This window comes from Abramis brama (assembly GCF_963993115.1).
Source record: "Abramis brama genome assembly, chromosome: 17".
Lineage (NCBI taxonomy): Eukaryota > Metazoa > Chordata > Actinopteri > Cypriniformes > Leuciscidae > Abramis > Abramis brama.
Genome location: NC_139979.1, coordinates 240,001 through 255,000, shown reverse-complemented (window position 1 = coordinate 255,000; position 15,000 = coordinate 240,001). Strand labels below are relative to the sequence as shown.

The following is a 15,000-nucleotide window of genomic DNA, read 5'->3' as shown; positions in this document are numbered from 1 at the left end:
CGACCCGACACACACACTCATGACCGGAGACACTCACGACACGACCGGAGACACTCACGACCCGACCCGACTCACACACTCACGGCCCGACACACTCACGACACGACCCGACACACTCACGACACGACCCGACACACACACTCACGACCCGACACACACACTCACGACCCGACACACTCACGACCCGACCCGACACACACACTCACGGCCCGACACACTCACGACCCGACCCGACACACACACTCACGACCGGAGACACTCACGACCCGACCCGACTCACACACTCACGGCCCGACACACACACTCACGGCCTGACACACTCACGACACGACCCGACACACACACTCACGACCCGACCCGACACACACACTCACTCACGACCCGACACGACACACACACTCACGGCCCGACCCGACACACACACGACACGACCCGACACACACACTCACTCACGACCCGACACGACACACACACTCACGACCCGACCCGACACACACACTCATGACCGGAGACACTCACGACCCGACCCGACTCACACACTCACGGCCCGACACACTCACGACACGACCGGAGACACTCACGACCCGACCCGACTCACACACTCACGGCCCGACACACTCACGACACGACCCGGCACACACACTCACGACCCGACACACTCACGACCCGACCCGACACACACACTCACGACCCGACCCGACACACACTCATGACCGGAGACACTCACGACCCGACTCACACACTCACGGCCCGACACACTCACGACACGAACCGACACACTCACGACCCGACCCGACTCACACACTCACGGCCCGACACACTCACGACACGACCCGACACACACACTCACGACCCGACACACTCACGACCCGACCCGACACACACACTCACGGCCCGACACACTCACGACCCGACACACACACTCACGACCGGAGACACTCACGACCCGACCCGACTCACACACTCACGGCCCGACACACACACTCACGGCCTGACACACTCACGACACGACCCGACACACACACTCACGACCCGACCCGACACACACACTCACGGCCAGACACACTCACGGCCCGACACACTCACGACCCGACCCGACACACACACTCACGGCCCGACACACTCACGACCCGACCCGACACACACACTCACGACCCGACCCGACACACACACACTCACGACCCGACACACTCACGACCCGACACACACACTCACGGCCCGACACACTCACGACCCGACCCGACACACTCACAACCCGACACACACACTCACGGCCCGACACACTCACGACCCGACCCGACACACACACTCACGACCCGACCCGACACACACACACTCACGACCCGACACACTCACGACCCGACACACACACGAGGCCGTCAGGTTTTGATCTTTTATCTGCTGGTATTTGCTAGTATCCATGATGCCGTGTATCTGAAGAAGAAGTCCAGGACCTCCAACAAAACAATAGGCCCAAACATTAGAGATCCAGCGGTGTATTAACCGTGGCATCGGGAGCTTTATATCCCATCTGGTGTGTTTGCTGCCAAAAAGCTCTTCTTTATTTCATCGGACCACAGAATCCAGTCGCGTTTGAAGACCCAGTCGTGTCTGACAGCTGAACATGCTGGAGTTTGTTTCGGGATGAGCGAGGAGGATGTTTCTTGAAACCCTCCCAAACAACATGTGCTGATGTAGCGTTTCTATGCTTTCTGACCCCGAGACTCACTAATCTCTGCGATTCTCCATCTGTGATCCTCGGAGAGACTTTGTTCACTCAAACTCTTGCATAAGGACGATATAAACACACGTCCTCTTCCTGGCAGATTCACAACATCTTTAGTTGATTGGAACTCCTTAAGTGGATTATCTTTAATACTTTTAGATTTACAGGCACACAAACTTTGGAAGAACAATATGTATGGCACTCAGACAGGAAAGTTCCATGCAGTTGAGCTGATAGAAAAAAACAAAATACATTTCTAGTTTCAACATTAATTGTTTACTTTAAAACATTAACTTTTTAAATGGAAAAAAGTATTAGCTGTGTGCAAAGTGACCCATGTTTGGTTTTTGACCACTGAAAATGTGTATTTACTCACGGGGCCACATTAAGATCTCCATATCTCTGGGGTTGAACCATTTAGAGCCTTTAAAATTAAAATATTAAAAGGAAAGTTTGTTAAGAACCAGAATCTAAAAGGATATTAAGATATATTTAATACTTCTTGAGTTACAGGCATGCAAACTTGGGGCAAAAAAAAGTGCTTTTTCCAATTTTTGAACTTTCACTGTTGGCATATAATGAAACAAAGATTGCTAAAGTCATCAGATTTGACTAACAGATCTACTAATATCTGTGTAAAAATAAAATAATGATGCTGCCATCTTTCTAAAGTCATTTTTACCCCCGCTGAAATTTGAAAACTCACGTGAAAACTGTAATTTTGACCCCCCCTCTACATATCTTTCATATTTTGGCTTTTTATCTCTATTGATGTTTGTCTTTCTACAGAAAAAATATATTTTTTTAGCTGGGTACTCCGGCTGATTTGACAGGGAATGATGTTCTGATCCGTTTCCTTCGATGGCCGAGGCGTGAGGAGAATAGTGTCACCTCATTCTGGACAGTTTTTGGAAATGTTTATCATTGCGTTCATAGAGCGACGCTTTAGAGAAGTTCTCTGGCAGTCGCTGTCTGTTTACAGAAGCTGCAGTTCTGCCTCCCTTGATTACTATTGATAGTTCAAACAAGCGTATGGAATGATTTTTATCTGTTAGGAAAGAAATCATAATCATAATTCAGTTTTCTATCCCTGACATGTAATATAAATCTATCTCACACCATGAGCATCATGAGCTTCAGAGACCTGAACACTGAGCAGCTTATGAAAATAACATGATATGACATAAGTGTCAGTGTAGAGTTTGTTCAGAGCTTCCCTCTCGTCTGCTGACACTCGGATGCAGGAACACCAGATTTGCTTTGCTTTCTTATTTGGGCAACACTGAGCTTTTGCAGTTGTAATATCTGGAAGGGATCACTGTGTCATGTTGTGAGAATGTTTGGCTCTCAGACTTTGATGCAGGATATTATTAGAAGCAGCTTTCCTCGTCCCAAGCGGGAGTTAAACTTTCCTCAGAGATCTTCTGTGAAAGCGACTGGAATCCTGACAGTTAGACATGAACACCCGCCAAATGTGGGTAAAAATCAACTGTGGCGAGTAACGCTGTCGAATCACTGGCCAATTTGGTGTGTTACTGATAATGTTTACTCACTTTGCTGGGGAAGTTCGTGTAAACCAAATCTGTGCAGATTTAGCGCAAATACTCGTGAGTCATCATATATTACATACAGTGTATTGCGTTAAATCTGCTCATATCTGGCTTACTTAAACACACACATCACCACGCAACAAATTACAGCGCTTGTTCATTTGCATTGAAGCAAAAGCCAAGATTAAAAACATTTGGTTTACAGAAAATACTCTTTTTTTTTTTTTTATGTTCTTTGTACTGTATTGATCTGTCCACCTAAAACACATTTATGGTGATGAGGATGAAAGAGGAAGGGAGGAGATGCTGGATAATAGGATTTCTTTTGAATAAGAAATCCAAATTTTATATATATTAATATTCAAAGCTTTGACATAGTTAATCTGGTTCATATGTCTTTCCCTTTTCTTTTTCTTTTTTTTTGGCTAGTAGAAGGTCTGAGTTGCTGGTAACTTAAAAATTTAGTAGCCAAATTGGCCGGTGAGTGAAAAAGTTAATTTCATACCCTGTTCTGTACGGTCTGTTTGATTGAGCAGACGGAGCTCTACGGCGAAACATTCGTTCTTTTCAGTGTTTTGACTGACAGATGGTGTGTGTTTGCAGGAGCTCAAGCTGCCCTTCATGTTCCTGAGCGGCCACATCCACGAGCTGCGCATCCACGTGCCCTGGACCAAACTGAGCTCCGAGCCCGTGGTCATCACCATCAACACCATGGAGTGCATCCTCAAGCTTCGGGACGGAGCCGCGGTCAGTGTCTGAGACACACATGAGATACACACGAGATACACATGAGATACACACGAGACACACATGAGATACACACGAGACACACACGAGACACACACGAGACCCACATGAGATAGACATGAGATGCACACGAGATACACACGAGACACACACGAGACACACACGAGACACACACGAGACACACATGAGATAGACATGAGATGCACACGAGATACACACGAGATGCACACGAGATACACACGAGACACACACGAGACACACACGAGACACACATGAGATAGACATGAGATACACACGAGACACACATGAGATAGACATGAGATACACACGAGACACACATGAGATAGACATGAGACACACGAGACACACATGAGATACACATGATACACACATGAGATAGACATGAGACACACGAGACACACATGAGATAGACATGAGATACACACGAGACACACATGAGATACACACGAGACACACACGAGATAGACATGAGACACACGAGACACACATGAGATAGACATGAGATACACACGAGACACACATGAGATACACATGATACACACATGAGATAGACATGAGACACACGAGACACACATGAGATAGACATGAGACACACATGAGATAGACATGAGACACACGAGACACACATGAGATACACACGAGACACACATGAGATAGACATGAGACACACACGAGACACACATGAGATAGACATGAGACACACATGAGATAGACATGAGACACACGAGACACACATGAGATACACACGAGACACACATGAGATAGACATGAGACACATGAGACACACATGAGACACACATGAGATAGACATGAGACACACGAGATAGACATGAGACACACACGAGACACACACGAGACACACATGAGACACATGAGATAGACATGACACACATGAGATACACACGAGACACACATGAGATAGACATGAGACACATGAGACACACATGAGATAGACATGAGACACACGAGACAGACATGAGATAGACATGAGATAGACATGAGACACACACGAGACACACATGAGACACATGAGATAGACATGAGACACACGAGACAGACATGAGATAGACATGAGACACACACGAGACACACATGAGACACATGAGATAGACATGAGACACACGAGACAGACATGAGACACACATGAGACACACGAGATACACATGAGATACACATGAGACGCACACGAGATGCACACGAGACGCACACGAGATAGACACGAGATACACACGAGATACACATGAGACACACACGAGACACACACGAGATACACACGAGATGCACACGAGACGCACACGAGACGCACACGAGACAGACACGAGATACGCACGAGATACACATGAGACACACACGAGACACACACGAGACACACACGAGACACACACGAGATACACACGAGATGCACACGAGATGCACACGAGACGCACACGAGACGCACACGAGACAGACACGAGATAGACACGAGATACGCACGAGACACACACGAGACGCACACGAGACGCACACGAGACGCACACGAGACACACACGAGACACACACGAGACAACATGAGATGCACACGAGACAGACACGAGACAGACACGAGACAGACACGAGACAGACACGAGATACACACGAGACGCACACGAGATAGACACGAGATACACGTGAGATGCACGTGAGATGCACGCGAGATGCACACGAGATAGACATGAGATACACACGAGATGCACACGAGATGCACACACGAGACGCACACGAGATGCACACGAGATGCACACGAGATGCACATGAGATGCACAAACTTTCTATCGCACAAAAGGTTCTTTATAGTGGAAAAAGGATCTTTAGATTATTAAAATGTTCTTCACACCAAGAGATGATCACTGAAAGGAACCCAAAATGGTTCTTCTATGGCATCGCTGCGAAAACAGCCTTTTGGAACCTTATTTGTAAGAGTGTAGTGTGATGGAATCACTCACCAACCCTGACTAAAGGTATATTCAGTCGCCCGTCGTTTTTCACGTGATGTTCGCACAGAAAGGGATGAGATGTGACCGTCTTCCTTTATCTAGAGCAGTTGTGGCACCAGAAAAAGGCAAAAAGTTTTACTGTATGAAATCATTGACATATGTGACCCTGGACCACAAAACCAGTCACAAGTCGCACGGGTATATTTGTGGCAATATCCAACAATACATTGTATGGGTCAAAATGATCTATTTTTATTTTATGCCAAAAATCATTAGGATTTTAAGTAAAGATCATGTTTCATATCTCCTACCGTAAATATATAAAGCAAGTATTTTTGTGAGTGCATGCAGCAAAATCGATGATGTATAAATCTCAATTTAAAAGATTTGACCCTTGTGACTGGTTTTGTGGTCCAGGGTCACATACTTCTTTTTAGAGTGGCTTTACAGCAGAATCTGAATTTGTCTCGAATTTGATGAATTTTTTCAAAATTGATTCTGTTATTTCCTGTTTATTTCTGTGAAGCTGCTGTGAAATATAGAGTGCTATAGAAATAAAGCTTGACATGGACGTTGGTAAAGATGTAGAGTGTTCTAACGGCCTGATGTTTGCATGCGCAGTCGTTCAGAGGAGGTCCAGATGGCCAGTTAGAAACACATTTAGGAGGGAAGTCAATTAGAGCTGATTATAGCGGCTTCTGCAGAATAGATCTGGACCATATGCGTGTTCCCCTGCACTAATGTCAGCTACTGCCGTCTGCGTGCTCCTGCCATGTGGGAACCGTGCCGTATATACACTGGGACATTCCCAAACAGGTATTTGTTGCAGATGTGTTTCACAGAGCCGTCCGGTTTAAGAAAGAACTTTTAGAAAATTGCAAATGACGTTGAGACAAATTATGCGCTGGTAAAGCTGAGGCCGGAGAGACCCGAAAGCAGAGCAGAACCACACGGCAGAACCCCGGCGATCGCGTCACTGATGCCGACAGACATGCGGATAAAACCATGCAGAATAAAGACAACGTACAGAAAAACACTCTTAGAAGAAAAAGTTCTATGTGGGATAATTGTATGGATTCAGTTTTAATTTATCAATTTAGCTTTAATTCATCTTTCATTTTTATTTAATTTCATGATTTGTGGGTTGTGTTTCAGGTGTGTATGTTTGTGTGTGTGTTGTGTCTCAGATGTGTGTGTGTGTGTGTCTCAGATGTGTGTGTGTGTGTGTGTGTTGTGTCTCAGGTGTGTGTGTGTGTTGTGTCTCAGATGTGTGTGTGTGTGTGTGTGTGTGTGTCGTGTCTCAGATGTGTGTGTGTGTGTGTCAGTGTGTGTGTCTCAGATGTGTGTGTGTGTCGTGTCTCAGATGTGTCTGTGTGTGTGTGTGTGTGTGTGTGTCTCAGATGTGTGTGTGTGTGTGTCTGTGTGTGTCTCCGATGTGTCTGTGTGTGTCTGTGTGTGTGTGTGTGTGTGTCTCAGATGTGTGTGTGTGTGTCTCAGATGTGTGTGTGTGTGTGTGTGTGTGTCTCAGATGTGTCTGTGTGTGTGTCTCAGATGTGTGTGTGTGTGTGTGTGTGTCTCAGATGTGTGTGTCTGTGTGTGTGTGTGTGTGTGTGTGTCTCAGATGTGTCTGTGTGTCTCTCAGATTGTGTCTGTGTGTGTGTCTCAGATGTGTGTGTGTGTGTCTCAGATGTGTCTGTGTGTGTCTCAGATGTGTGTGTGTGTGTCTCTCAGATGTGTCTGTGTGTGTGTGTCTCAGATGTGTGTGTGTGTGTGTGTGTGTGTCTCTCAGATGTGTCTGTGTGTGTGTGTGTGTGTGTGTGTGTGTGCGAACAGAAGGAAGCTTTGAGTAGTTCTGATGATTAATGATCTAATGACTGTAGTTTGTTTTTACAGTTCCTCTGAGCGGCTGAATATGATCCAGCAGAAATATACGTTTCATGTTCACGATCTGCAGTGAAGCTGCGCTGTGCGAGTGTGTGTGTGTGTGTGTGCGAGTGTGTGTGTGTGTGTGCAGACGTGGAGTTGTGTGAGTGTCTTGAGTAACAGAGCAGCTCCTCCTCGTCTCTGAATGAAGTGTTAATCGCTCTTCTCCTGTGTGTGTATTTATTATATCTGTGTGTGTGTGAGACGTCTTCATTAACGCATCTGGAGCTGTGTGGTGTGTGTGTGTGTGTGTGTGTGGAGTGGATGGTTAAGGGTTTTGTTGATGTTACGGAGGTGTACTGAGTGTGTTTAACTCGGGACCCATGTGATGTTGGTCTAAGGTCAAAGGTCGTGCTGTGGGGGTGTATGGGCCGTTACTGATGCAGTAAAGTGAATCTCTCCAGTAAATCAGTGTGTGTTATCAGTGACAGGCATTCTGGGACGTTTGTGTCTGACCTCGACATCCACTCGTCTGATTCTTTTAGACGCTTCTTCACTCTTTCATCGCAAACGCCGCAATAAACCAGAAATAAACCTTTACTGCTGTTTATCCCAGAACTCCCTCATTCCACACACACACACACACACACACACACACACACACACGAGTCAAGTCACCTTCATTTATACAGCGCTTTTAACAATACAGAGTGTTTTCACAGCAGCTTTACAGTGATAACAGGAGATTACAGTAACAGATTGTTTAGGCTTTACAGCAGATCTAGAATAAAGTTATTGTCCAGATAAAGTTAGTTTTGACTGATTCACTTCTGTTGTAAAGATCATTAGTTATTAACTCAGGGGCCGCTAACACACACCGCTCTCACAGAAAACTTTTAATGTGTTCTAGCCGTTCATTTACACGTCAACAGTGTTTGGAGCTAGAGAACACACACTTTGAAACAGGATCCAAGGTGCAAGCGCTGATATTTTTTATATCTGACACACGCACACACACACACACACACACGCACACGCGCACACACACACACACACACACACTCACACACTCACACACACACACACACACACACACACACACACTCACACACACACGCGCGCACACACACACACACACACACACACACACTCACACACACACACACACTCACACTCACTCACACACACACACACACACACACACACACACACACACACACACACACACACACAAACGTGCACACACGCTCTTCCTCTTTCAGATGTGTGTAAGCTTGTGATTGTGTTGTTTCTGTGTGCAGGATGATAATGAGAGCTGTGGGTCCAGTTCCACCAATCGCAGCGCGTCTGAGAGCTCGAGGGCGTCGGCTAAACCTCGACGTGTGCAGCAGAACCCCAGCGACCCGGACCTGCCCCCAGGTGTGTGAGTGTGTGTGTGTGTGTGTGTGAGTGTGTGTGAGTGAGTGAGTGAGTGATGCGTGAGGGCCACGGACCCTCCCTTAGAGACCCCCAGCAGCGCACTGTTTGTTTTCTTTCAAGCTCATGCACACACACACACACACATACCCACACCCTCTCACTTAGACACACACACACACATTTCTGTTTCACTCAGTAAGACATACAAATAACTTTTTAGACATTTGTGGTATATTTTCTCATGTTATTACCACACATTTATTAATTTAGTAGATTTTTTTTGTCCAAGTGAGTTTGAAAATTTAAATTTCAGTTAAATCTCGCAGCTCGGCCTCGTCCTTATCATATGTTTTTGTGTAAAACTGTGTAAATCAGGGAAAACGAGTGAAACCCTTCTTTCACCGTGCTGTCGTCAGGAATCCGCTCGTGAGAGAGTTACTCTCGGGATCAGAGGAAAACCTTCAGTCAGTTTGAAGAGGTTGAGACTGAGACTGAGACAGACTGAGACTGAGACAGACTGAGACTGACTGAGACAGACTGAGACTGAGACAGACTGAGACAGACTGAGACAGACTGAGACTGAGACAGACTGAGACTGACTGAGACTGAGACTGACTGAGACTGAGACTGAGACTGACTGAGACTGAGACTGACTGAGACTGAGACTGACTGAGACTGAGACTGAGACTGACTGAGACTGAGACAGACTGAGACTGAGACAGACTGACTGAGACTGACACTGAGACTGAGACTGACTGAGACTGAGACTGACTGAGACTGAGACTGAGACTGACTGAGACTGAGACCCAGCGACGGACAGAATGTTTCTGTACTCATTATCACACTGATTCCTTCACATGAGGGATTCAGATTTGTTTTAGTTTGTTAAATTGAATTTGTTAAGCGCAGAGGAGGTTAGTGTTCGTTTCTGATGAGATGTTTGAATGAATGTGTTTCTGTTTATGATGAGCTGAGTGTCTGTGAGTGTGTGTTAGTGTGTCTCCTGTGCATCAAAACATCTTAAAGGTGACATTATTCACAAGATATAATATAAATCTCTGGTGTCCCCAGAATGTGTCTGTGAAATTTCAGCTCAAAATACCAGATCATTTATTATAGCTTGTCAAATTCGGCCCTTTTTGGGTGTGAGCAAAAACGCGTTGTTTTAGTGTGTGTCCCTTTAAATGCAAATGAGCTTTAGCCCCGCCTCCGTTCAGAAGAGGGCGGAGTCTTTACACGAGCTTCAGAAACTCCGGCAATAACAGAACAGGCCAATCTCACTCATCCAGAATCCCAGAATCACCAGGAGTGAGTGCAGCCTTACGGAGAGACTCAGGAAGAGCTTCTGAATGTTAGTGGAGACATTTCTGTAGTTGTTGTGGAGTTACACTGATCATCTCATCATCATGTTTAACTTCTCCACAAGTGTCCACAGTTCCTGAGGTCTTTATAAGACAGCGGTGACATGTTCTGGTCAATAGTGTTCAGTGCTCGTCTGTGCTCAACCACAGAACAGCTTCAGGCTTTGCTGGATCTTCATCATTGCGTTAGAACTGGTCTCTGTTGTCGCGTGAGAAACCAAATGTCGGCTGGTGTGTGTAAACGTGCAGATTAAGGGCCGGTAATATTATAATAAGATCCTCTTCATACGTCAGAAGGAGAGCGAAATCTGATCGGCTTATTTTATAATATGCTTGCAGAGAAAGACTCACCAGAACACAGTTACTGGGTTTCACTTTTCACGTTTTCTGTGTTGGTAGAAGCACTGGGGACCCGATTACAGCACTGACACACGGAGAGAGTCAGATTTTCATGATATGTCCCCTTTAATGTCTGGTGTTTTCTTCCTTGGCCGATGCGTTCGTGCGCAGGAGAGAGTCTGAGAGTGTGTGTGTGAGTGCGCTGGAGTCTGAGAGTGTGTGTGTGAGTGCGCTGGAGTCTGAGAGTGTGTGTGTGAGTGCGCTGTAGTCTGAGAGTGTGTCTGAGTGTGTGTGTGTGTAAGTGCGCTGGAGTCTGAGAGTGTGTGTGTGTGTGAGTGCGCTGGAGTCTGAGAGTGAGTCTGAGAGTGTGTGTGTGAGTGCGCTGGAGTCTGAGAGTGTGTGTGTGTGAGTGCGCTGGAGTCTTGAGAGTGTGTGTGTGTGAGTGCGCTGGAGTCTGAGAGTGTGTGTGAGTGTGTGTGAGTGAGTCTGAGAGTGTGTGTGTGAGTGCGCTGGAGTCTGAGAGTGTGTGTCAGAGTGTGTGTGTGAGTGTGCTGGAGTCTGAGAGTGTGTGAGTGTGTGTGAGTGAGTGCGCTGGAGTCTGAGAGTGTGTGTCAGAGTGTGTGTGTGAGTGCGCTGGAGTCTGAGAGTGTGTGAGTGTGTGTGAGTGAGTGCGCTGGAGTCTGAGAGTGTGTGTGAGTGAGTCTGAGAGCGACTCTTGGCTCGAGTAGCACATAAAACTGTTGGTTTTTCCAGCTATTTTACGAGTGTAGTTGTGATCCCCACGGGCCGCAGGTGCAGCGGAGCTGAAGAAAGTTTATGGAGAAACGCAGGGAAAGTAAAGACTCCGCTGGATAAATTAGATCCAGAGAGCACTAACAGGGAATGAGTTTATGACTGTGAATGCAGGTGCTACACACACACACACACACACACAGACCCACCACTGACCCGCATGTTTAACACACACCCTCGACCGCACACACTGACGCTCGCGTGACCGACGCTCTCGGGAAATAACGCACAACTGCGGACGATACTGTAACACACTCGTTTGTTCTTCACCTGATCCCGAGGCTTTGAGTTTGTGGGATTATGATCCAGAGCTCATTAATAAAACACACGCCACTCGCACAGGAAGACAAACATTTGAGTTGGACTACAAGGAAAAAGCATTAAAGTTTTATAAGTTGGAGTGGGACTGCGAGCGCTCAGCCGGCCTGAATAATGCCGTCGCTCCTGCGGTGATGACCGCTCCTTGCTGGATGTTTTAATATGTTATTGCTGAAACTCTGGTTTGTAATGTTTTCAGTATTTTGGTACTTTGTTGAGTAATGACCTTAGAGCATGAGCACTGTTCAGCTGGAGCTTCTGGTCACACACACACACACACACACACACACACACACACTGCACAATTAATAGATTAAATCAGTGAGATTGTGATATGGCTGCTGCAGTTAATCTAATCCTGAAAACTGTTTAGCGTTGTGTTTTTGCAGGTGAGAGAAGCAACAAATCTAGAACATCCCAGTGTAATTAACAGGGAGCCGGCGCTGTGTGAAAGAGTTATATGAAAGTTATATGAGTTATGTGAAAGAGTGTTTGGAGAGCACAGGACTCACACTGAACTCAGGCACTATTATGGGATGTTGTAATCATGTCATGTTGATTGTTTTCTGTGTACAATTGATTAATTCACTCTTTAGAATAAGAGTTTTGTTATTCATGCTGCTGACCAAGTTGCGGCGATGCTTCGTTTTTTCAGGATCTTATGCTACGTTTTTTATGATGCAACAATCAATTATTTCAAAAGTCTCCATCAGCTGTTTGTGAGAGTTTGAGTTTTCCTTCTGCTGCGTGTCTCTGCAGGGTACGTGCAGAGTCTGATTCGCCGAGTGGTGAATAACGTCAATATCGTGGTGAATAACCTGATCCTGAAGTATGTGGAGGATGACATTGTGCTGTCGGTAAACATCACGTCAGCGGAGTGTTACACGGTGGACGAGCTGTGGGACCGAGCCTTCATGGACATCATCTGTGAGTAAAACATGTTCACACGCGTGTTTAACAGCAATAATCGTATGATGAAAGAAACGCTCTGATCACATTATGAAGGAACACTAATGTCAGCATCATCAAACTCACGTGATCAGTCTGAGTTCAAGCATATACATGAGTGCAGGGTTAGTGTTGGGTGAGTGTTAGTTAGTGCTGGGTGAGTTTGGGGGGTTGGTTAGTGCTGGGTGAGTTTGGGGGGTTGGTTAGTGCTGGTTGAGTTTGGGCTGTTGGTTAGTGCTGGGTGAGTTTGGGGGATTGGTTAGTGCTGGTTGAGTTTTGGGCTGTTGGTTAGTGCTGGTTGAGTTTGGGCTGTCGGTTAGTGCTGGGTGAGTTTGGGAGGTTGGTTAGTGCTGGTTGAGTTTGGGGGATTGGTTAGTGCTGGTTGAGTTCGGGGGGCTGGTTAGTGCTGGTTGAGTTTTGGGCTGTTGGTTAGTGCTGGTTGAGTTTGGGGGTTGGATAGTGCTGGTTGAGTTTGGAGGCCTGGTTAGTGCTGGTTGAGTTTGGGGGGTTGGTTAGTGCTGGGTGAGTTTGGGGGGTTGGTTAGTGCTGGTTGAGTTCGGGGGGCTGGTTAGTGCTGGTTGAGTTTCGGGCTGTTGGTTAGTGCTGGTTGAGTTCGGGCTGTCGGTTAGTGCTGGGTGAGTTTGGGAGGTTGGTTAGTGCTGGTTGAGTTTGGGGGATTGGTTAGTGCTGGTTGAGTTCGGGGGGCTGGTTAGTGCTGGTTGAGTTTTGGGCTGTTGGTTAGTACTGGGTGAGTTTGGGGGGTTGGTTAGTGCTGGTTGAGTTTGGGGGGTTGGATAGTGCTGGTTGAGTTTGGGGGGTTGGATAGTGCTGGTTGAGTTTGGGGGGTTGGTTAGTACTGGGTGAGTTTGGGGGGTTGGTTAGTGCTGGTTGAGTTTGGGGGGTTGGATAGTGCTGGTTGAGTTTGGGGGGTTGGATAGTGCTGGTTGAGTTTGGGGGGTTGGTTAGTGCTGGTTGAGTTTGGGGGGTTGGATAGTGCTGGTTGAGTTTGGAGGCCTGGTTAGTGCTGGTTGAGTTCGGGGGATTGGTTAATGCTGGGTGAGTTTGGGGGTTGGATAGTGCTGGTTGAGTTTGGAGGCCTGGTTAGTGCTGGTTGAGTTTGGGGGGTTGGTTAGTGCTGGGTGAGTTTGGGGGGTTGGTTACTGCTGGTTGAGTTCGGGGGGCTGGTTAGTGCTGGTTGGGTTTTGGGCTGTTGGTTAGTGCTGGTTGAGTTTGGGGGGTTGGATAGTGCTGGTTGAGTTTGGAGGCCTGGTTAGTGCTGGTTGAGTTCGGGGGATTGGTTAATGCTGGGTGAGTTTGGGGGTTGGATAGTGCTGGTTGAGTTTGGAGGCCTGGTTAGTGCTGGTTGAGTTTGGGGGGTTGGTTAGTGCTGGGTGAGTTTGGGGGGTTGGTTAGTGCTGGTTGAGTTCGGGGGGCTGGTTAGTGCTGGTTGAGTTTTGGGCTGTTGGTTAGTGCTGGTTGAGTTTGGGGGGTTGGTTAGTGCTGGTTGAGTTTGGGGGATTGGTTAATGCTGGGTGAGTTTGCGGGGCTGGTTAGTGCTGGGTGAGTTTGCGGGGCTGGTTAGTGCTGGGTGAGTTTGGGCTGTCGGTTTGTGCTGGTTGAGTTTTGGGCTGTTGGTTAGTGCTGGTTGAGTTCGGGGGGCTGGTTAGTGCTGGGTGAGTTCGGGCTGTTGGTTAGTGCTGGTTGAGTTTGTTGGTTAGTGCTGGTTGAGTTTTGGGCTGTTGGTTAGTGCTGGTTGAGTTCGGGCTGTCGGTTAGTGCTGGGTGAGTTTGGGCTGTTGGTTAGTGCTGGGTGAGTTTGGGCTGTTGGTTAGTGCTGGTTGAGTTTGGGGGATTGGTTAATGCTGGGTAGGGATGGGCATGATTAATCGACGATCGATAATTGATCGTTAAGAATTTCGTCGATCACGTTTATTTGTTATTGATTAAACTAATGCAGGTTGCGTT

At 47.0% G+C, this 15,000-nt stretch overlaps 1 protein-coding gene across 2 annotated transcripts in view; it reads left to right on the top strand.

The window, feature by feature from the left end:
• The window catches only part of vps13b (vacuolar protein sorting 13 homolog B), a 175,204-nt gene that overhangs the window by 2,678 nt on the left and 157,526 nt on the right, over positions 1–15,000 (top strand). For both annotated transcript variants that reach the window (XM_084089596.1, XM_084089597.1), the window contains exons 3-5: positions 3,880–4,023; positions 9,161–9,278; positions 12,848–13,015. In XM_084089596.1, the coding sequence (XP_083945722.1) occupies positions 3,880–4,023; positions 9,161–9,278; positions 12,848–13,015 (430 nt within the window). The remainder of the gene's footprint in view (positions 1–3,879; positions 4,024–9,160; positions 9,279–12,847; positions 13,016–15,000) is intronic.